General features: G+C 39.2%; 1 protein-coding gene across 1 annotated transcript in view; it reads left to right on the top strand.

The window, feature by feature from the left end:
• Window positions 1-3,319: 3,319 nt before the first annotated feature.
• prdm5 (PR domain containing 5) overlaps window positions 3,320-22,685 on the top strand; it is a 53,580-nt gene continuing 34,214 nt past the window's right edge. The window contains exons 1-11 of the mRNA XM_015043586.1: window positions 3,320-3,625; window positions 4,237-4,320; window positions 6,727-6,849; window positions 9,813-9,978; window positions 10,075-10,252; window positions 10,505-10,597; window positions 10,696-10,817; window positions 11,482-11,561; window positions 17,550-17,634; window positions 18,572-18,729; window positions 19,219-19,312. Coding sequence (XP_014899072.1) covers window positions 3,527-3,625; window positions 4,237-4,320; window positions 6,727-6,849; window positions 9,813-9,978; window positions 10,075-10,252; window positions 10,505-10,597; window positions 10,696-10,817; window positions 11,482-11,561; window positions 17,550-17,634; window positions 18,572-18,729; window positions 19,219-19,312 — 1,282 coding nt within the window. The 5' untranslated portion in view covers window positions 3,320-3,526. The remainder of the gene's footprint in view (window positions 3,626-4,236; window positions 4,321-6,726; window positions 6,850-9,812; window positions 9,979-10,074; window positions 10,253-10,504; window positions 10,598-10,695; window positions 10,818-11,481; window positions 11,562-17,549; window positions 17,635-18,571; window positions 18,730-19,218; window positions 19,313-22,685) is intronic.

Here is a 22,685-nt window from a genome sequence, read left to right on the forward strand (position 1 = left end):
GGGGAAAATCGTGTTAATTATATCAACAAAGTGTGTTGGAGTTGTTGAAATTTTTTTTTTTTTTTTTTTTTTTTTTTTTAAGTTCTCATGATTGTTGACTTGTTTTCTGTTCAAACAATACTATTGTTATGGATTCTATGTCTTTTCCTCTATCTCTTTAATCTGCTTACACACACTGCTGCTGCTTGCGTAACCATATCATATAAGACCGGCGACAGTCACACATAAACAAAATGAAACTGATTAGACTAGCCTTTAAGGAGGGTACGGAATGAGGAGGAGAATAAAAGCTAAATTGATGCTACAATCTTTGCCTCACTTGGTTACATCCATAAGGTGAGCTGAGTGACGCCCAGCGCTGGACGGTGAATGTCACTTTGTTTCTCTTCCATTTGTATGACTTGCATGGCTTGTAACATTTGGTCAATTTTTGGCATTAAAAGCCCGTTTTATACTTCACCAAATCTCATTATTTGTCAAGGGGTTTTGGAACCGGTAAACTGACCGGGCTGGTGCACAGAGGGGAAAAATTGGTGAACCACAACACTATTTCTGTGCATATTTTTTAATAAGCTCATCACTGCTGGGACTCAGAAAAAGATAATACAAGTTGCTCAACTGTTGAGACTCCTGGTCATTGCCATTTTCAAAACGTGGTGCATAAAAAGAAATATTTTCATATGTGACATACTAGTGACAGCACAGATTTTTCCAGATTTTATTTTAAAAGCCTGGCCTATTGAAATATGATCAGAAAACCGTAGCAAAGTTTTGTATTACTATTTTAAGAAAGGAATGAAACCAGAGTCTGGAAAAAGTATGGAATTATGCCAGGAGAAATGTGTGTTAATGAGCAAGACAGTTGAATAATTCTGAATACTGAATAACCATGGAAGGGATGATTTACTACCCAAACGTGTGCTATTAAGCATAGTAAGAAATATTATTTTCATTTATTCTGTTTGATCAAGAAGAAATGAATTCCTGATTTCATTCAACTTAGTTTATTTCTGTTTTTGCATATGATTTTATTTATTTATTTTTTGTCATATATCTTCTTGTGGGACCGTACGGCTGCTTTGCTGCTGGCTTCAGGCCAGAACCATAAGAACCACAATACCACAGATGAATTCAAGCCAAGACACACAGAACATTAAAACGTTTGATTTCATGCTAATAGTAAGTGGGGCAAGTGAACATGAAGTTCTTTCTCATCTATGTCGAAGAGTCCTTGGTACACCTTCAAAGCACCTCTGGGGAAAATAAAAAACCTCACGTCTTCTTGGAAATGATCGGACTTTCCTTGCACACCTTTCTCTTTGACGTTTGTCCAATTCCTCTTTATAAAGCTGACAAGCTCGGCCAAAAAAACATACCGATGCAAAACCGTGCTCAGGTCTCTGGAGGTCCTTCATTAGGCTCCGGTTCGGGATGTGGCTGGGTCACCGACCCCATATCAGCTTCAAATAGCTGCTTGTGTGTTTTCCTTGCTTTTTTGGGGGGGATTGGGTTCACAAACCTTTTATAGAAAGTGCTGCCTCAGGTAAAAAACAAAGTTTTCAAAGTATGACTGTGACAGTTCAGCAAGATTTCAGGATTTCATCCTTGCATCATCCGACAAATTCATACTTGCTCCAATTTAAAGAGACCATTTAACCTAGCGTAACAGAGATGTGTTTGGACTTTGGGGGTCAGAATATGCAAACTCTGCAGAATAATCCCAGATTTAACCTATATTGAAGTTGTACCAACAGTTCTCATGTTTGTAAACTTCTCCCCTTTTTTCCCTCTAAGTGCAACAATGGTCTTTGTGGAATTATACTCCAGCTTTTCTGTAGCTTTTGTAGTCATGGCTTCTTCCTCTCTGAGCGGCTTTTCAGGCACTTTCACTATAAACACTGACATTCTCTTCAGCCAGCAGCTTCACAACTTCACCAGATTTTGTTCTGGCGTAGATTTGCACGTTTGGGATCAAAACACGTTCACCTCTGAGTACGGCTGGACGTGTTTACATTTCCATATAATAGTTTGTACTCATAAATGTGGCAACTTGAGGAATCTGGAAGTGTTATCACAAAATTATTCACACTAGCTGATTCATTCAGAACGTTTAATGATATCACAAAAGAAAGAAGCATTTCACATGTTGCCCTAAAATACATTGAGTAGTGTGTCTCATTTAAAAAAGTCACATTGTCATCTGAAGGCATGGTTATGTTACAATATGTACAGTTCTATGTTTGAAAAAAAATCTTAATCTATATCTAATTATTTTAACATTTAGCTAATAGACATGTTGCCGACCCTAACTGACCTAAAACAGGAAAAGTTTATTCTGATTTAATGTCATATAGACAAACCAAAACAAAAACAAATGGTTACCAATACATCACTCCTTTGTTGTTTACAGATAACTGAAGAATTATGGCTCTCTGATGCAAAATAAATAAATAAATAAATAAATAAATAAAGTTTTAATAGCTTAGAAATTAAGATTTTACACATTCAATATTGAATTTCTACTTGGTAACAAAACCAATAATAAGGCTACAGTAGTTTCAATTTACAATGTTTTAAAGACATTTTACTTAAAATTGTACTCAAGTGAGAGCAGCACTACTTCCACATATTTTTACTCAAGTAAAAGTAAAAAGTAGCCATCCAAGAAATTACTCAAGCAAGAGTAAAAAAAAAGTATTTGGTGAAAAGTCTACTCAAGTACTGAGTAATTGATCAAATTATCAATTATTTAATACTTAAAAATGACATAATCAGGCAGACCAAGATATAAAGTTAAGTGGAAATTTTGGTATTTTAAGGGTGGAAATGACAATAATTGATATCAGTAATAAAAAATTGAAATGGGGTAAAAAAAAGATTGAAATAGTTTCCTTCAATAAAAAAACATAGGAAACTTTAACAAAAACTGCAGGCTTGTGTCTGTCTAGTGGATTTTTGGCTAAAACATGTTTGTTCCTCATTCAGTGTTGAGTATCCAGAAATTTCATTCAAGTAAGCAGTAGCAATACTTCATAATAAAATTACTTACGTAAAAGTAAAAAGTACGTAAAAAAAAACCCCCAACAACTTCTAAAAGTTTTTTTTTCAAATGTATGTAAATGTGATTGAGTTAATGTAACTAGTTACCAGTCAACTCTGCTTACTGTACTTTTACTCAGGTTGACTCCCCCCGCCCCACACGTCCTCTAACTTTTCGTGTTTTAGTTGCTTTTTGGTAAGTCGTCACGCCACTGAGAACGGTCAACATCTGTGCTAAGAAGCAGCAGCCCGAGTGAAACGCAGGCTGCGGCGTGCAGCAGGACAGAAAGGTAGCCCCCGGCTGCAGAACTTTGGACCAATCAGGACGCCGCTTTGCCTTCCTACGAGCAGGACCAACAGAGAGGTTCAACCTGGACCGCTCTGAGAAGAAACTATCTGCTTTCAATTCAAACTGACAAAGCTCCTCCACTTCCGCTGACACATAAAACAACCAACTAATTATCACTGAAGGAAACGTTTCCAAGTGATGACAATGTTGGGTATGTACGTGCCAGACAGATTTTCTCTGAAATCGTCAAAGGTCCAGGATGGAATCGGTCTTTACACGGCGAGGCGAGTGAAAAAGGTTTGTGGTTTCCGACTGCGACGACTAATGGGTATGAGTTTGTACACCGAAGTTACTTTATAAAAGTTTTTTTAAGCGCTGTAGATAGATTGTTTGCTCGCCTTGTTTCTCTCAGTCGCTGTCAAAGCCTCGCTATGAGCTCCAGACTGCTGTGACGTTAGATGCCACGTAGCTACAGTAACTGCAGCGGTTTGTCTCTGTTTCCTCCATGGAGTCACGTCCGCGAGGAAGCGTCTCGCGCCTCCGCGTTCATAATCATTTATCCAGAGGTTTTTTTCCCCCAAAACCTTTTAGCGCCATTTTACTTACAACATACACATCCCTACACGCCTCCATTATGCTCCCGTATATGCAGAGGAGACTCCTAAAGCTCTGAAACGTGTCAGAGGATGACGGGGTTCGTGCGTCAGCGGGGGATGTAGTCGCTTTGTCAAATTGTTAATATGAGGTAGTAGCTGAATACAATGTTACAACTTTTAACCACGCCCCTTGTAAATGTCTGTTTTACTATACTTCTAGCTATCGTGTGAACAGTGTAAGTGTTGACATAAGTCTTCCATGACGTTGTTCTCGTTGTTTTACTGAAGTTATTCCCTCTCCTCATGTTCAAGGGGGAAAAGTTTGGTCCGTTCGCCGGTGAGAAAAAGCTGCCCAGTGAGCTGGATGAAAGCTCGGACACCAGGCTGATGTGGGAGGTGAAGGAACCATTCACTATATGCTTTACCGCACAACGTTCAGTTGTACACACACTAAAACAAGAAAACAAAATGCTAATACACCCCACTAGCTGTAATAAGTGATGAATTATCACTACACGACAATGGAAACATCTAGGTAACTTGGAAGTTGGAGTAGATCAATGTGAAGAACAGCCACTTTCTGGAATAAAAGGAGAAAGGAGAAATTTTCCAAATCCATTTTCACGCTCCAATCTGAAAAGTGTGGTGTGCATTTGTGTTCAGCCCTGCTGAGTTGAGTGCGTTTACAACTGAAGGTTTTTCGGGGCGTGTTTTTCCCAGCGTTCCACATCTTTACTTCTTCACAAAATAGTTCAGTCACATTGAACAGATTGTGCCAGTTAGACGTAAGCCTGGACTTTCATTGGACCCCAACACATAAATATGCTTTTGTGCATACTGTAACAATGTCTGCTTTTACAGTAGATCCATATCCCATGTTGGAAGATATGCATATTTATATAAAACCAGAGTTACAGCCACAAAATATTATTCAAATTTCATGCTTGTTTAAAAAACAAGTAGATATTTTCTTTCTTTTGTATTTTATAAAATAAGTTCAATGCTCAAAATCTTTTAATATTAACTCTTTAAAAAACAATTTGTAGTTTATTATTATTATTATTATTACCGGTAGGTTTTTTCTTTAGTTTGAGAAGTATGTGTTTTACTTTTTCATTTAAAAAGAATAAAAAGAATACAACAGTGTTGCTCTTGATCAGCTGTGTCGCTATTTTTTTGTCCAATCTGTTCCTAAAATATGTTCACATGTTTACTTTAAACATTACATGTTTAAAGTAAACATGTGATGTTGAAATCTGTTTTTCCTATCATGATCTTGGTTTCAAAATCAGCGTTTATTTCAAAAGAGTTTTTATTTTTATTATTATTATTATCAAAGAAAAAATTGTGCTTTAATTGACAGAAAATCAAATATTTGTCTTTAATATTTTCATTTTTTTTATGTAGGACAATCCACTGAACTGCCTTAAGAATATATAAAAAAAACATATTTTCGTCAGAGTGGCACTAATTATTTAGTTTCATGTGATACCTAGAAAGATAGATTTGGTTTAAGGACTTTGTATTTGAGCGTTTGATCACATTGGAGCTTTGTTTTACTGACGTGTGCTGTAATACTGTAACGAGACTCTTGTATTGTTCTTATTTGGCAAAAGCGAATGCAGACCTTTTTCTTTCATAACAATAATAAGCCGAATAAATCACTTTTCAGCACACAATCTTCAAAACCTTAAAAATTTAAGCTGTCACAGCAACCTGCTCAGTGTGGGGCAGAGTAGAAAGAAGTAAGCTAACGATGAAACATCACCTAACGCTACATACCGTTTTATTTACCACATAGAGCGAGCAGCTGTGGGGAGAGATACACCTGATTGATCTAAATTATTATTATTGTTTTTCCCCCGTGGTTTGTTGCTGTCGATTATAAATACGTTGTTGTCAGATTGTTTTGTTCCTTTTCCAGGTTGTTATTCCATCAACGCTGACCGGAGCTGATAAATACCCGTGACAGCTGTGGAGAAATTTCATGCTATCCCGATGCAAATCAAACTGCTTCCCTGCGCGTTCAAAAGCCAGATGTCAGCAGATGTTAGCGTGTTTAAGATCAGTGGAATGAGAGCAAGAGAAAATCTTTTGGAGGAAGACTAGCCTTGAATATAAAGGGCTCACTGTGTAGAAACATTTTTTTTTTTTTTTAAAAGGTAAAGTTTGAATTTTCAGCTGATTTTGTGCAATGAAAAAGAATAGTTTTTTTTTGCACAAACAAATTTAATAAAAACTTCAATCATAACAATACGGATGTGAGGTTAAGCTATCAACTGTGACAGATCATGCGTAAAGGTTTCATAATAAACAGCAACTAGAACTAAAAAGTAAGTAGAGTTCGCAGTCTTAGTATGGAAACGTAATTGGAATTAAGTAGAATAAAAAAAAAAAACGCATCTTTTATCGGAGAACACAGCTGTCTGCAAAAAAAAAACCCCCCCGCAGGTTTATCCAAAGAGATTCTCTGCTCCTGTGTGATAAAGGAAACATTTAATTACGTAGCAGATCAATGAGCCAAAGCCGATGTAAAAACTGACTCTCGTCACTTGTTGGGTGCGAAGTAGCTGGTGATAACTGCAGCGTTTTCACCACTGGTTATCTGTTGTTGTCACATTGTGAGGCGCGGAGCTGCGTTCGGTGACCAGGTGTTCGCGGGAAAAGGCCAGCGCTCTTTGTTGTACAGAGGACCAATCTTCAAGGCATCAAGCGGGGGGAGAAAGAAACTAAAAAAAGAAGCAGTTCACTTCTGAAAGCTTTCACAGTCGCTCTGTTTTCTTTTCTTTCCTTTTTTTTCAGGTTCGTGGCAGTAAAGGGGATGTTCTGTATATTCTGGATGCAAGTAATCCTCGCCATGCCAACTGGCTGCGGTTTGTCCATCAGGCGCCTTCACAGGAGCAGAAGAACTTGGCAGCCATTCAGGTACATTTCCACTCAGCAGACAATGAATCCCTCAGCCTTAACCCGATCAATAAAACAGGCTGCAGGATAGGGGAGTAAAGAATCGTGTCTGTTTTCATGGAATAATCCAAAACGTTCGCTTTTTCCCTCGTAGTTTTGGACAGGCGTCTGCTGTCGCAAATGCGTCCAGTTTTCCTCTGAGTTCTCCTCATTTCGTCATGTTACAACCTCAAAGTTTAATGTGTTTCATCGTGATTTCATGCGACAGACTCAAACAAACGTAGCCTGTAACAGTCAAGTGGAAGGAAGTGACTGCATGGCTTTCAGAAAAATTTTTCCTTCCAAAAATCTTAAAAGTGTGGCATGGTTTCATATTCCACCCGCTTCACTCTAGTGCAACTAAATAAAATCCATTGTAGCCGGTTGCCTTTGGAAGTGAAAAATAATTGTGATTTGCTTGGAAGCTGCAATGCAAAGATAAGTGAACGGGAGAGAAGAAGCTTACACCTGGGCCACATGATATGTAAAATATAAAAAAAAACACTGCTTTAATTAAACAGTGTTAGTAATTCACATCATTTATGAATAAATTTTTTAAACTTCTGATGTCAAATGTGTCATTTTATTAGAGCTTTGTAGAATATTTCTTTGTGCGAGAGCACAGTAAGATGCGAGTTACTTTTTCCCAAATTCATATTTTTTCATCTTTTAAGCCATGTCACATATTCTTTAAACTTTACACCATGGGTTATGTGTAAAAATATAAATACTGTAGTTCAATTTTAGAAAATTGCAAAAAGTAAAAAAAAAAAAAAAGCCATGATTTTATTAAAGCTATCAAAACTTTGCCAATTATTGCCAAATTATTCATAAGCAGAAACTAAGATATTAGAATAGTCCTAAAAATACTAATTGTGAGAAAATTATTAAACCCTACGTTGTGTTATTATACAAAAATATTTATAGATGTAGAAACCTGATAGAGAAATGCCACAAAAAGACTGTCATTGCCGTGAGAGGAAGTCCTACAGAGTGTCGACTCGGAGACGCTGAACACAAATGCTCGAGACACTTTTATGACCTATTTGTTAATAAAATGTGAATCATGTCTTATTTTCCTTGGACTTTACGGTCATGCAGTGCTTCGTGTTGATCCATCGCATAAAATCCCTCAGAAATAGTCTGAAATTTGTGGTTGTGAAAGGACAAAGCGTGAAATAATTGACATACTTTTGCGTAGCGCCGAGAAACACGACCAAGAGGTCATGTGAGTTTAATTTACGTTCATACAAACTGGAACAGACAAGCCTGGAGCAAACACTGAAAACTGTCAGGAAATCCTCGTTGACAGCCACGATTACTATTATTATTTTTTCATGTAATAAAAATATGTTTCACAAATACAGTCACTTGCTTAAAGGATGCTTACGGTTCGAATATGTTCCTTGGACGCCATGTCCCTCTGCAGCCAGATGTTGGAACCATTACGAGTGTAATTTGGGGTGTAAAATTGGATACGAAGCAAAATTCCTTATCTCAATTATGTATTCCTAAATGGCTGAGAAAACATATCTTTTATATGACTCTTGTGATAAATGATGTCAACAACAGTAGCCAGGTCTACAGCTTCCTAACAAAAAAAATAAAATCAGATGAATTGAAGAAGAAAAAGAAGAAGAAGAGAGAAACGTAAACACAATTTCTGAAGGGACACACAAACGTGAGGCTGGAGCCTCTGTCTGGAACTCATATACTTCACCTCTTGCACTTTAGTGTAAAAAGACAAAAGGAAAAAAAAAAAAAAGATAGCTCTCCCATGACAGAAGAAAAATAGAGAAGGAAGAAAAGAGCATGAACACTTGGGTCTTAGGGCCAAGTTCCTGCCATTAATGCTGGAACACACAGTGTGATTGGTTGTTTAAAGGTCACGCATGTGAGTTGGACCTCTGCGTTTCATCAACAATGACATTTATTGTTTGGTTTTCCTCTTGGTAATCATTATTTATGTACATTTAGAATCCTATAATTAAAACAAAATGACGGTTTGATTTTATTAACGTGACCTTTCAGGACAGCAGAGTAAATGAACACATTTTTAAGGTTACATGCCTTTGACCTGTGGCCTCAATCAGGCTTTAAGCGAGTGCTGTCTGGGTGTAATGGGTTCAGCCAGCAGGCTTCGGTAGACTGACTGTAAAATAAAATGTTCTAGCTGATTTAGAACTGGGTCAGAGTGTTTCTGTCGCTACGTTCCACCGTGTTCTGCGAGTCTTACTACTTCTTGAACCGTCTGAGGTTTGACTAGGCCATTTCTACATGTAGAAATGTCTCTGGGATCCACATTTTAGCTCGCGCTGTTCTGGAAAGTAAACTTCCACCCCAGACGGAAAGCTGTGCTCCGTCCGTCTTCCCATCAACTGGGATTAGCTTCTAATAACTTTGATTCAATGTGTTCATGATACATTTCATTTGCTGATTGTAAATACAATGAAGACGCCTATTTCAACAACAGTATTTGTGTTTGTGGCGCTATAAATGTTGTGTCATTCAGTCACAACCATACAGTTACCTAAAAGAATGAGTGATAGTTTTTTTTTTCCATCATAATCTTTATCTCTATCACAATATTACCAAAAAATATCGGGATGAAATTCTAAGTCCATATTCCTACGCATCTGTTCGCTAATGTTTTCTTACAAAACTTTTTAATCCTTAACAGAACAGAATTTAATCATATTTCCAATTTATTTATATATATATTTATTTATATTCTTCTTGAACAAACTGGATAAAAAAAGATAAAAATAGTAATCCTGACAATGAGGGCGGTTTTAGTTTTTTTTTAAATATCACTAATTTGAATTTACTGTGACAATGATAAACCAAAATCTTACCATGATAAATGAGAAACAGTACGATACGATACACTCCCACTTTATCGCAACGCCTTATCAAAAGTGACGATGTTCTGTTTTCTGGGTTAGGACGGAGAGAACATCTTCTACCTGGCCGTGGATGACATAGAGACAGATACAGAGCTCCTGATTGGCTACCTGGACAGTGACATGGAAGAAGAGGAGGAGGAAGAGGAAGAAGTCGTGAAAGACGAGGACGAGAACAGCAAAGAGGCCAAACATCTTGTGGAAATGGGTAAACCCGAATCTCTCTCAATCGATTTACAAAAACCACGTGCAAGGAAACCCGTTAGGGCTCTTCTGTGAGTGACTTCTTCGCATATCTGTGCAGAACTTGTCATAAAGAAGGAGGACCACCCCTGCCTGCTGTGCGAGAGCAGCTTTCCCAGTGAGGAGATCTTGGCGGCGCACCTCCAGAGTCTGCACCAGAGGCCCAGCACCGAGGAGAAGGAGTTCAAATGCAGGAACTGTGGCAAGAAGTTCCCTGTCAAACAGGCTCTGCAGCGCCAGTGGGTTTATTCATCTGTCGCTTAGCTGGTTGTTAGGCAGCTGCATAATCTAAGACTGAAAAATAGAGAAAAATCCTGTCGTTAGCTTAAATACGTGGAATAGGACGCCGCCGAGTCTTTTATAACATTTCAAGTTGCAGCAAACAGAGAGAGTTAAGATTGCAGAGTTGTGGGTTGCACAATTCCTGTTGTTTTTTTATTTTTTATTTCATGGTCGCATCTGATTTGTTCTACATTTGTGTTCCTCCTCAGCGTTTTACATTGTTCTGAGTCTCTTGATCCGTCAGGCGACTCTAAGGCTCATCAGTGTTCCCTTTGCCACAACACCTTCAGCTCAGAGTCCAGGTAACACACACACACACACACGCACACACACTTTCTTGTGTGTGAAACTGAATTATTTTGTTCCTCCTTATTTCCCTTCCATATTTCACGTTGCACAGTTTTGAACAGCACAAGGAGGCATGCAAAGGAGACGCCAGGTTCATATGCAAAGCGGAGAGCTGTGGGAAGCGATTCAAAAGCAAGGACGCTTTGAAGAAGCATAAAGGAAACGTTCACACAGGTGGGAATCTGTGTTTGCGCTCAGCGCGGTGCCTTTGTCTTTGATGTTTTCCGTCTATTGCTCCTCCCGATACACTCATATACAATTACCGGCCCATCAATTATTGTTTTCATGTAACAAATGCGCTTGCCCATCAGCGGGTCTTGACGCTCAAGGAACAAAAACAAACAAAAAAAAACGAACGTGACCTCGATCAGTTAAAACCGCTCCAGTGTTAAGACCCGTCTCTAATTACATGAGCTCCATAATTGCTGACCTGTGTTTTCTGGGGCGGCTTTACTCTGCCAGATAATTGAGCTTCCATAGCTATTTATGATGGGATGTAGGGCAGCGCGGAATCCGCGAGAGCCTCAGATGTGAATCGAGTATCAAAGAGAGATTAAGATATTCATCTGAGAGGCTGATGGAGCCCAAAGTCGGGCCTTCATTCTTTTCCAAAAATGTGGTCGGGATGGGGAGAGTGTGTGTGGGCGAGGCGGGGAGGGAGGGAGCGGATCAGACACAACAGATGTTGATCTGGTAATTTAGATGGGGATAAAGGCTTTACAAAACAGTGGGCTTACTGTACATGCAATCATAAACTGGTCATTTTTTTATTGATCAATGCTTGTTCATAAGTTTGGCTCTACTTCTGTCATTTATGTTTATTTATTTATTTTTTAAGGAAGTGCACGACGGAAACTCACTTGCACCATATGCAACAGAAAATGTTCTTCTTCCCTGAATCTTCAAGAGCACAGAAAGGTGAGGCGTTCTCAAATACAGCATCTTGCAAACGTATTCAGGTTGGTGGTCTTTATTGTGATACCCCTAATTTGATGAATTTAAAAAAAACATCATTAAGTTGTAACATCATTACAAGTCAACTCCTGTTAAATACTGACTGAATAAGTAGAAAATTGTGGTTTTCTCACATTACCAAACATAGAGATATTTATAAAATATAGCAAAATAAGAACCGCCTAGTTTACGGAATAGAAAAATAAAAAATGAAACAAATAGAAGTTGACGCTGCTCCGTCATTATGGCTCGGTTGAATGAGCGCTATTAAGATGAAACTTCAGGATCTTGTCGAGTGTTTATTCTTTAAAACAGAACCGTGTAAAGAGCATTTTGTATCCCACACTGACCTCTGTTTGGACTGTTTCTCTTTCCTGATGGGCTGCCATCTTTGTTTCTGTATCAACTAGCTCCGCTTAAAGATGACCAGTGGCGCCCTCTTTTAGATGGCAGCCCAACTAAAACTAGTTAATTGATTGGAACAAATTTTGATCTAATAAATCATTAATTGGCAATTACTTGTAAGTTGAATATTTGCATCTCTAACCCTAACTAATGCCATTTCAGTGAAAAAGAAACCACCCCACTGTGGAGAAGGGTTCTGGTGAAACGAGGTTAACATGTATCTTTTTGGTACAAAATGTCACGAGTGACTGGAACTAAAACTCCAGATCATCCTGAACAAACCATCCTCACCATGAAACATGGTGGCGGTGGCTTCGCGTCGAGGGGATGTTTTCATTCAGCATGGACAGGGCAAAGTTTATGGAGCTAAATAAATAGCTCTCCCGAAATAAAACCGGTTAAAAACTGCGGAAAGATTTGAGACCGGGACCCGACAACACCCCCGAAACCCACACCAGAGCAGTACGGGGGGGGGAGGAGTATGGTCTGGTGGTATAATGGCCTAGTCTAAGTCCAGATCTAAATCCATTTCCGGACCGGTGACAGCTGTTAAATATCGCTGCTCTTCATGTAGCCTGACAGAGAACAGGCTTGGATCTGCTGAGGGTTTACTCAGCTTGCTCAGTTTTTACAGCGATCTCTCTTTGGAGCCGTTTCTTCCAGCTCGCTTGTTCCCATCCCGCCGTGCGCCGTCTGAAACGCACTCTGACCTCTTTATCTCACGTTCTGAAGTGCTTTATGTTCTCCTGTGATCACTCGTTCCCCCACTTTATGATCAATTTGTTGCAAATGTATGCTGGGCGACACAGAGCAGTGGGCTGGTTCCTCTTTCACTAGCTCATCCAAACAGGTCTTGTGAAATTTAAGAGCCTCTATTGGCAGACCGTAAGATTTTAACCTTGGCGTCAGGATCCTCTCTCCCTCTTATTGATGGATTGCAGATTTGAACACAGCTGCTTAAATAATTTCCCCCTCACGATTTATTTTTTTTATGCGGACAAATGTTTGCTTTTGTTACTGTGGATATCATCCTAGTTTTGTTTCGCGCTTTTGGTCGCTCATGCTTGGGTAAGTTCTCATCAGAACTGCATTCCTCTGAGTCACACAGCTGTAATTTTAGCACAATTAGCTGCTATTACATAAATCATTTTAAATAATCGGTTATAACATTTATAACATCGCAAGAGCAACGCTTTCCACTCAAAGTATGGGATTTACTTCACAGAGTTGCATTTAGCTCCAGTCCTCACTTGGCACTGTCACGTTCAGCTCTTCTCTTATGTAATGCTGTAAATTGCTCATTTGGCCACTGAATGCATTGAGGTTGGTGATTAAAAAATGAAGGGAACACATTGAAAATGTAGCTGAGATTTCTGCATTTTGGCTCTTGTATTTCACATTATTTCTCTAGTTTTTATATTTACCCCCTTTTTCCGACTGGTTTGGTTTTTAATTATTTGCATTTCTGTTCTGCCGTTGCTCTAGTTTTCACAGTTGCTTCACCCAAGCTGCCATTCATTTTGCTGATTGTGGTCACCTGGTTTCCATGTCAGAAATCACTCCGCCTAGAATTTCAGCTCTTTGGTTTCGTGATCCCTCTGTTGGTCCCGTCCAGCTTCCCGTCACCTGTCTTTGATTTAATCCTCATCTTTCATCAAGCGTCTGGCTCTGATCTGCTTTGGCTTCTAATCACCAGCATCAAAACAATACAATAGTGAAATGTACTTTTTGTGTAATACCTCAGTCAGAGTTCTTGACAAAGATCTGATTCAGGCTCTGGCCATCTGTTGATGTCAAAAGCTTACTGACTGCTACCCGGTCGCTTAAGCTAATCAACCAAGGAACATTAATTTGTAAGGCATTCAGCATTGAATCGCAAGTGAATGTATTAAGCACTTACTACATAGGCTCAGTTGTGTAGCCTTGTTTTTTTTTCTTCTTTTTTTGAACACTTGCCTTCACAGATTTATCTATTTTCAGATTTTTCTGTGGAATGTAACTCTGAATTATTCCCGGAAAATGTGCCTATTTCAGATTTTTTGTAGCGCATTTTTAAAATGTTGAAAAGAAAATGCAGCCTGGGAAGCTAAAACAGCTACGCCCAATGGCCTGGTGTTTGCAAAGCAGCCAATCCAGAAGCACCATTCATTTTTCTTTGGCACTGATTGGTTGCATCCTCAAGTGACGGAAATTAGGAAGACTGTGCATCACAGGAAGTACTTGCGGATTTTATCTATTTGCTGGCGGCCGTAATTCCTAACGTCTGCAAATACCAGGGATCAAGGATCCGATGTTTTGTCTTTTAGCTTGTTGTCCTGCCATTCTCCAAATGAATGTCCAAATAACTACAAGAAAAGATAATTACTGATTTTAAATTAATAGCGCAAGATTCACCAATCAAAATTCGTTGACAACATTCAATTTCCACTTTCTGTAAGTTTTGTAAAAGTGTTCAAAACATTTCTTTCTAGCATTTCTGGTGAGAGTATTTAATACACAGGAAGAGGTGATGTCACACTGGGTGTATGTGAGAACAGAGACGGTAAAACAGAGTTTTACTAATTTTGTCAAGCAATGATGAAATGACTACAGAGTTCTAATTTTGCTTCCTAATTTTACTGATTGGTGCTTGTAATCATGTGTCTTTGGATATAATCCCAACAGAATGTAGAAACTTTAATCTGAAATTTCCAAATCGCTGTTAACATTTCCATATCTCTTTGTTACCTGATGAAAGTCTCGATCTCTCACCTAAATAAACCCTCAACATGTCTTAGTATTTTGTAGAAAAACCATTTAGAATTAATTTTAAACATCTTACTGATGCTTAAAAAGGCAACATTTGAGTCTTCTTCCCTCAGTAACTACATCCACATGATCAGGTGTTGTTGTGGTGCACTCAGTGATTTCACACATTGAAGTTCACGCATGTGGATGTACTTGAAGATGAACCATTCCGTATAATTTCCTATAATTCAGCAATACTCGAATAATGGAGTCGTCGTTTCACTGCTGTTTCAGCGTCAATAAAGTCACATCTGCAGAAGAAACATTGTGATCCACAGCCAACATTTGATGGCTTTGATGCTCTCAGTTTGGAGCTATAGCATTAAAAAAAAAACACTTGCATGTTTTCCAGGGAATTGACTATGGGATCAAACTTAATTAGCTGTCGGCAATTACGTTGAAATATTATACAGAACATGATTTTACATGACCTCATCGTGAAGACGAACACACATTTGAGAGTTCAGCAGTTCAAAAAAACCCATCTGCACAGGTAGTAATGAGAGTTATTCTTCATCATGTACTGCAAAAGTGAGTGAGTGCATGCGAAATATACAGCAAATATGCAGTTCTTTTATGTTTAGAAATGAGTTTATTTACATTATTTAACTCTATCAGTATGGCCGACAGCTTGTTAGGACTCTCTGTAACCATATTTTTAGTTGTAAAAGATCTTGTACAGTTTTCCTCCCTTTTCACTGCTTTTTGTTAGTCTTTCGCAATATTACTCCGGAATGTTAAAGTTTATGGAGATATGAATGCTTTTGCAGTCTATTCTTATTCTTTATGACATCCGTTGTAAAACCAAATAAAAAAATGTTCAAGGAGTTTCTTTTGGACGTGTTGTTGTCCTCGCTGCTCTTCAGCCAGGTCAAAGCCAAACACGTTGAGAGACGTTTGGCGTTAAACACGAGCGTCCTGGCCGTCTCTAATAACTCACCCCAGCGGCTGTCGTCGCTTAGCTTTCATTAAAAATGGTGGTAATTGGGAAGTGTAATTTTCTGTTGTCAAAATCCATCACTCAGATTGAGCTGCAGATATTTTATAAAACCCTGTTGGCTTATTCATCTTCGGATGCCTCACTTTGTAAGATTTAAAGTCACCTGGAAGCTGGGATTTACAGTACGGTTGCTTCTCCGGGGAGACGGGGGGTTTAGTCTGCCTCGGCTACCTTTGACTCGGAGCTCTGCTGTTTCAAATCTTCCTGTGTTTTACAGTAAGAATAACATGTTCCTGTGTGGCCACTGAAACAGAGAATCACTATTTCACTGCTGATGCTGGAAAAATGTTTTGATCCTATTGCACCAACGAAACCAGAGACAGTAAAATATCTGAAGGAAACAGCATTAAACTTTGATGAATCGGTTGGAGTACGTTGACCTCGCCAAACTCATGTTTGGATCTTATGTAAGAACTTTCTAGGAAAACTATAACAGCTTTTTCTAGCTGACAGAGTTCTGACAGGATAATTCACTGCAGTTAAAAAAACCCAGCAAAAGACATTTATTTTTCCAGAATTTAAACTACATGCATAGATTAATATAATGCTTGGAACACCTCACCAGGGAGGCGTCCAGGAGGCATCCCGACCAGATGCCCGAGCCTCAACTGGCTCCTCTCGACGTGGAGGAGCAGCGGCTCTACTCTGAGTCCCTCCCAGATGACCGAGCTTCTCACCCTATCTCTAAGGGAGAGCCCAGACACCCTGGAGTTTAGACTTCTGATCTTAAATGGTTGGCACTCTTTTTGGGGTTTTATTTGTACACCGTTTCAAAACCATGCACCAGTTTTTCCAACTTCAAAATGACATGCTACTTTATGTTCGTCTATCACAGAAAATCCCAATAAAACACATTAGAGTTTGTGGTTGTTATGACGTCATGGGGAATGAGTTTTTAAGAGAGTGTTAATACTTTTTGAAAGCGTTGTGTTTTATTTTATTAATTTATTCCAAATTTTTTTATCTACATGAATCCAGATGTGAATCTAGATTGCCATGAATGCCGTTTGTACCTCGACCAGTTTTGTAAGCCAGGCCATTAAACAATGAGGCAGTAATTCAAATTGAGTCTCACACACGCACACACACACACACACACACACACACACATACACACACACACACACACACACACACACACACACAGTGATCTGTTGCCTGTCAGAGAGGCAGAATTTGTCACCATCGAATCAGATCTTGACAAATTACTTTTCCCCTGGAAGGTGGAAACGCTCCAAAGAATCCCTTCCCTACCAAAACATAAAGTGTTATTATAAAGATGGCACATTTATGACTGCATAACCGTGGCATGTTCTCACAACTTCAATCAATTCCGCCCGAGCATGAAGTATTTTTCATGCCGAGGAGCAATCAAACTTTCCATAATGACACTTTAGCTGAAAAGCAGCTTAAGACTTCCATTATCATCATTTAGCTGAACAAGCTTCTGCAGAAGCAGCACTGACGAGAGGAGCTGTGTTGCATTAGCATATGCTATTGTAGCTGTGGGAACTATTAAAAGCGCTATTATTGGAAGCACGCACTGAAGCAATGAAGGGATTGAGACTTTTCATCACTTTAATTGCTTTTCTGTGTGGACATCAGTCTAATGAAAACAGTCAAGATTTTTGCAACAGTTGACCGTCCCAGAATTATACCCTCGAGCTTCCGTCGGCCCTGGCTTTAAAAGGAAGAAAACAGAACAACATTTGCATGGCTTTAACATAAACTCATTATCATTTCTTTTTTTTTTATTGTAGATACACGAAATATTTGAATGTCATGCATGTGACAAAAAATTCATCTCAACCAACCAGCTCAAACGCCACATGATCACACACTCTGGTAAGAAAGCACTCTATCATATGAGCACAGTGGAAACCAGATAATTACATGAGTAAATGTGTCCTGTTTAAAGTTGGTTGGGATTTTCAAACTATTTCCTGTTTGCTAAATGCCAGAACAAAGAGAACTTGTATTTCTTTACATTATTACGTACAGGTTTAACCACGTTGGTAGCATTGCGTTTTTGAAAAGTCTGACTTTGGTTTTATACTTTGAGTTTCCTGGACCTCCCACTGAGTCAGGTTTGAAGGCTGCCTTTCCTACGGCACTGAGATCAGAACTTTGTGATGGTAACTCCAAAACACTGAGTTTGTTTTCCATCCGCCACTTTGTAATGAATTTGGCTGGACACTGAGGTTCATCCGCCAAACGTTAACTCCTTGGCTGATGTCTTCAGATGTTGATTCAATATCCCGACATTATGAATACCATCTTTTTTGTGAAGTACAAACTCCCACAAAACGACGCTGCAATAGCTTTTACCTCGAAGTTCTAAACTATAGTTCTAAACTGGTAACGTTTCTCCTTTTACCTCCACTGTATAATGATGGTCATTATGGCCAAACTACAAGCTTAGTTTCATCAGACATGTCTCCAAAAAATAGAGTCTTTGTCCCTCTGTGCCTTTGCAAAGGTGTAATCAGGCCTTTTCCGTTTCTTTTTGAGTAATGGCTTGGCAAGTTCAGCTTGCCCGATATAACCTTCTGAATCTCTAGGAAACAACAGGAGAAATTCTACATCTCATTGTTCTAGAAACTAGAAATCATTTTAGAAATCCCAACTGGCCTAACACTGGAAACATTTAGTCTGACTGAATGTCAAACAATGAGAAGATTTAGGTCATGTGGTTTTTAGACAATCTAGTTTCAACTGTTTGTACTTTTCTTAAGCTTCATTTCTGCTAACTGAGCAGAGCTTACATCAATATGTCCCTCAGAGAAGCGACCCTACACCTGTGAGATCTGCAGTCGGTCTTTCAAGCGTTTGGATCAGGTCACGGCTCACAAGATCATCCACAGCGAAGACAAACCGTATAAGTGCAAGCTGTGCGGAAAAGAGTTCGCTCACCGCAACGTCTACAAGAATCACAAGAAGGTGAGCAAACGCAGAATCAGAGCTCTGTTGTTTGTCTTTTAGCAAATTAAGTTAGAGCAGGAGGTCTTCTCTTTATAGATTCATTGTTCCCTTTGGGGAGACGTTCTGTCACTTCAAAGCTAGTCATTAGCAAGGCCGTAATCAATCAGGGTCTCGTTGGTGGTTGTTATCTGTGGGGTCTCTGGCCCTTTCCACCCCTCCGGGTTCCTCGTGTTTACTTTAGGGATTAAGGTGTCATTCAGATTGATAGGAGAGTGGATGGATGGTCGGAGCGGTGCGGGCATGGTCAGGTGAAACAGAAGCATTTTGCACAAGAATCCCCTTACGCCGCTTGTCTTCATCACCTCTCCAAACCTAATTGGGTGCTGCTATTATGTGCGATCCATTAAAATCAGTTTATGAAGCCGTCTTAAAGGCCAAGCTGAGGCAGGAGGCGGCTCGGCCTGCTCGTTATGAGAAACGCTGACTGTGCCCGACTCTTCCCTGCAGACCCACTCCGAGGAAAGGCCCTTTCAGTGCGAGGAGTGCAAGGCGCTGTTCCGAACCCCCTTCTCTCTGCAGCGCCACCTTCTCATCCACAACAGTAAGTATGGACCACGTTCTTCAAAGATTGCTTGCTCATTCACAGTCCCTTGCAAAAGTTGAATTTTTTACTACTTTTTTTTTCACGTTTTACAACCACAAACCTCAACCAACTTTGCACTCCCTAATTAGGCAAAGGCAGATTTAGAAAGTTGGTGATTCTCAGGTTTGGAAACTTGGCTGGCTCCGTTCTCGTTGTAGCTCTGGCTACAGTATGCTTAGGGTCATCGTCCTAATGGAAGGTGACCTTCCACCTTTCACTGCTTCTTTCTTTCAGCCCAATCTTTCTTCTTATCCCTGATCCAAGATTTGTCATGTCAACAGTTTCTCCCACCAGAGCTGCGGATGATAGATTGAAGAATGCTCTGTGAGATGCTCAAAGCTTTTGTCATAGTCTTATGACCCAACTCTGTAATAATGTTTTCCACATATTTCTCATTGACCTCTCTACTGTGTTCACTGGTTGGTCACTAATGTTTTCCAACAAACCTCGGAGGCCTTCATCAGACTTTCGTACTCAGATTAAATTCCACCCAGTTCCCTCAATCAAGTAGTTTAATCATGAGTCTCAAAGTGTCTCAAACTAGGTGCTACTTTATGTTGAGCTTCTGTATAAAATCTCAATAAAATGAAACTGAAGTTTGTGGTTAGAAGTTGATAAAATGTGAAAAATTCAAGGACTGTATGCTCATTTTCTAAGCATTAGTTAGTGTTTCTTCAAGCTTTTTGCAATGCTGATCAGCATTTTCAATGTCCTGTTAAGTCTAACTGGTTCTGCAAACATCGGTCTGCATTCACATCAATACTTCTGTAAGATTTCAGACAGTTGCTCATCTTCTTTTTAATGTTAATAGTTGTTTTGTTTTTTGTTTTCCGGTTGTGAATCAAAGAACGTGGGGAGATTTAGAGTATGGGAAGTTGAAACTTTATAATTGCTTGTTGTTGTCTCCATGTTTGCTGCAGATTGTCCTCTGCATCTGACAAGAGTTGATTCGCTCTGAACCAGCAAAGAGTTATTCTAAGATCGAACAAGTTTTAAGTTCTGCTTTCTGTGGAAATACCAAAAAGAACAAAAGGAAGAGGGGGAAAAAATCAATAAAGCACTTTAAGGGATCTTCTACTTTTTCCTCCTCAATGCCATATTTACTGGAGTCCTGTTGCAACATCATCAATTATGCATTTTTGTCTGCAGTTAAAAGTAGAAAGTGTTAAAACGCTTGAATCGAAGCAGGAGTCTGTCACTTTGTTTCTCTTTAAGAGAACAGAGCTGCAGTGGCATGTTTTAAAAAAAATGAGTGGCTGCCGGAAAACTATGATAAATAACTTGGTTAAAAATATATATAGATAGATGTTATGCTGACTTTAAATTAACCAGCTTTAGCAAACAGTAGCCAGCAAATGGTACTATCAATACCAGACCCATAAAGGCTGCAGCTGCAGGATTCTTGAGTGTATTTTCACAGAGTAATGAGGCATGTAATTGCGTCTGAATGCAACTGTTCTGAGGGGAGGAATTTGTTGCATCCTCTCTTAAAAGCAGCATAATCCCACTGACTGTACGTCATTGTTTAGGCTTCTTCTTGGTACAAAGGGCTTATTTGTTGTAGACCTTTCAATAAGACAAAAAAAAAAACAACAACTTAAATGTATTGGTGTGAATGCTCTTTATTTGGATTGACTTTTGTCAACTAAAGATGAGAATGAGCAAAAGGGTGGTGGCAGGATGAGAGACGTCTGGGTTTCTGTTCCCCAGAGATCCATAAGTGAAGAGGAGGGATGGATGGATGGATGGATAGATAGTGACATTTCTAGACCAGTTCATGGCAGAACGCATCATAGAAATCTACTTCCCACTGAATCCAGTCGCTTTGTGGGTTTCATAGTTCTTTCCATATTTCCCATATTGTTATGAGTTAACAGCTCGTCCCTGTGGCTTATTAACAACATGTGTCCTCTCTCTGAGAGACCGTCAGGCTGACACACACTGCGGCTGAGGCTTGGCAGGATGCAGCTCCATTTCTCTCTCAGAACCAGATAACAAAGGAGATTGTAAAACTGGAGGCATTTCCTGCTGCTGTCCCAGGTGGCAGGCAGTACACTAGCAGATTTCACTGCGCCGTGGGAGGGAGAATTACATTATTAATCTATTTTCTATAGGTGCATTTCCATTATCCTGCCCTAAACTTTTGTCCTCCCAAACTTATTCACCTAGAACTATTAATCTATCCCGGTGGTTTGCTTTGTGCCTTTCCACTGCTGTGCACAGCCCTGCTGTTCAGGCAAATGATGTGTATCGACTCTGATGGCTCCCTCCTTCCACTGATGCTTCAAATAGAAAAAGATTTCATCTACATTTATTTCCAGTAGTTCCGAGGAAAGCAAAGAGTGTCTCCTTATGAAGGAAAGTCTGCTGTTTTCAATAATGAAACTAAAATAAATAATTCTTTCACAGCGCCTTCACTGTAAAACTTTCCTAAAGGGTAACCGTAACAACTTACTCCGTGACTTAAACCCGTTTGGTATTTGCAAAGGTTAAATGAGAAAGATATTGATCAGTATTGCAACTTGCTTTTCTGCATCCGCAAGCAATAATTTATTTTTTTCCACAGTGGTTACACTGAAGCTGCATTAAAACTAAAACTAAACTAGAAAGAAAGTGTGCTACATCAACTTTATTTTAATCAATTACTGCAGATAGATACCCAAAAATCACAGCATAGTATATGCAGCCAAAAAAGAAGTCACGTTATTTAAAATCGTTCGTAGATCAAGCGATAAAAAGTATTGACTCCAGACGAGTTACAACTGGAACAAATCGACTGCAGAACGCAGAGCAGACGTCGGGTACTTGGGGTTTTTGAACATTTATGTTGTGAAGCAAAATAACAGAAAAATCACTGAAGCAACATGCTGCTGCAGCCACTTTGCATGTGCTGGATGCTCTTTAACGACAAGTATTACTTATTAAATATGTGTGAATGTTAAAGTTATTTTTGGTTTCTAATATTTGCATTTAGCACAAAATGATTTCTCCCTTATGCTTCTTCTGTTTTACTGTTTTCTGTCACATTTACATTTCAGGCAACATAATCTAAGTACATAAAAATTCAAATGCTTCTTTCAAGTTATCCAAACCAACTAGAAATGAAGTAATTGATCCCCTAAACCTGTCCTGATCACCAATATTATCGTCAATAACTGCCATCACGTTTGCGATCACCACCAATGAGTTATTTAGATCAGCGTGGAGGAATTTTCATTTGACTCATTGTTTTAATTCAGCTACTTTTGGAAGGATTTTGAGCACCGACCGGATATTTAACGTCATGCCTCACCGCTTCAATTAGATTTATGTTCAGGCTTTGACTAGGGCA

This window comes from Poecilia latipinna, unplaced genomic scaffold (assembly GCF_001443285.1).
Source record: "Poecilia latipinna isolate Pla-1442-1.1 unplaced genomic scaffold, P_latipinna-1.0 Scaffold641, whole genome shotgun sequence".
Taxonomy (NCBI): domain Eukaryota; kingdom Metazoa; phylum Chordata; class Actinopteri; order Cyprinodontiformes; family Poeciliidae; genus Poecilia; species Poecilia latipinna.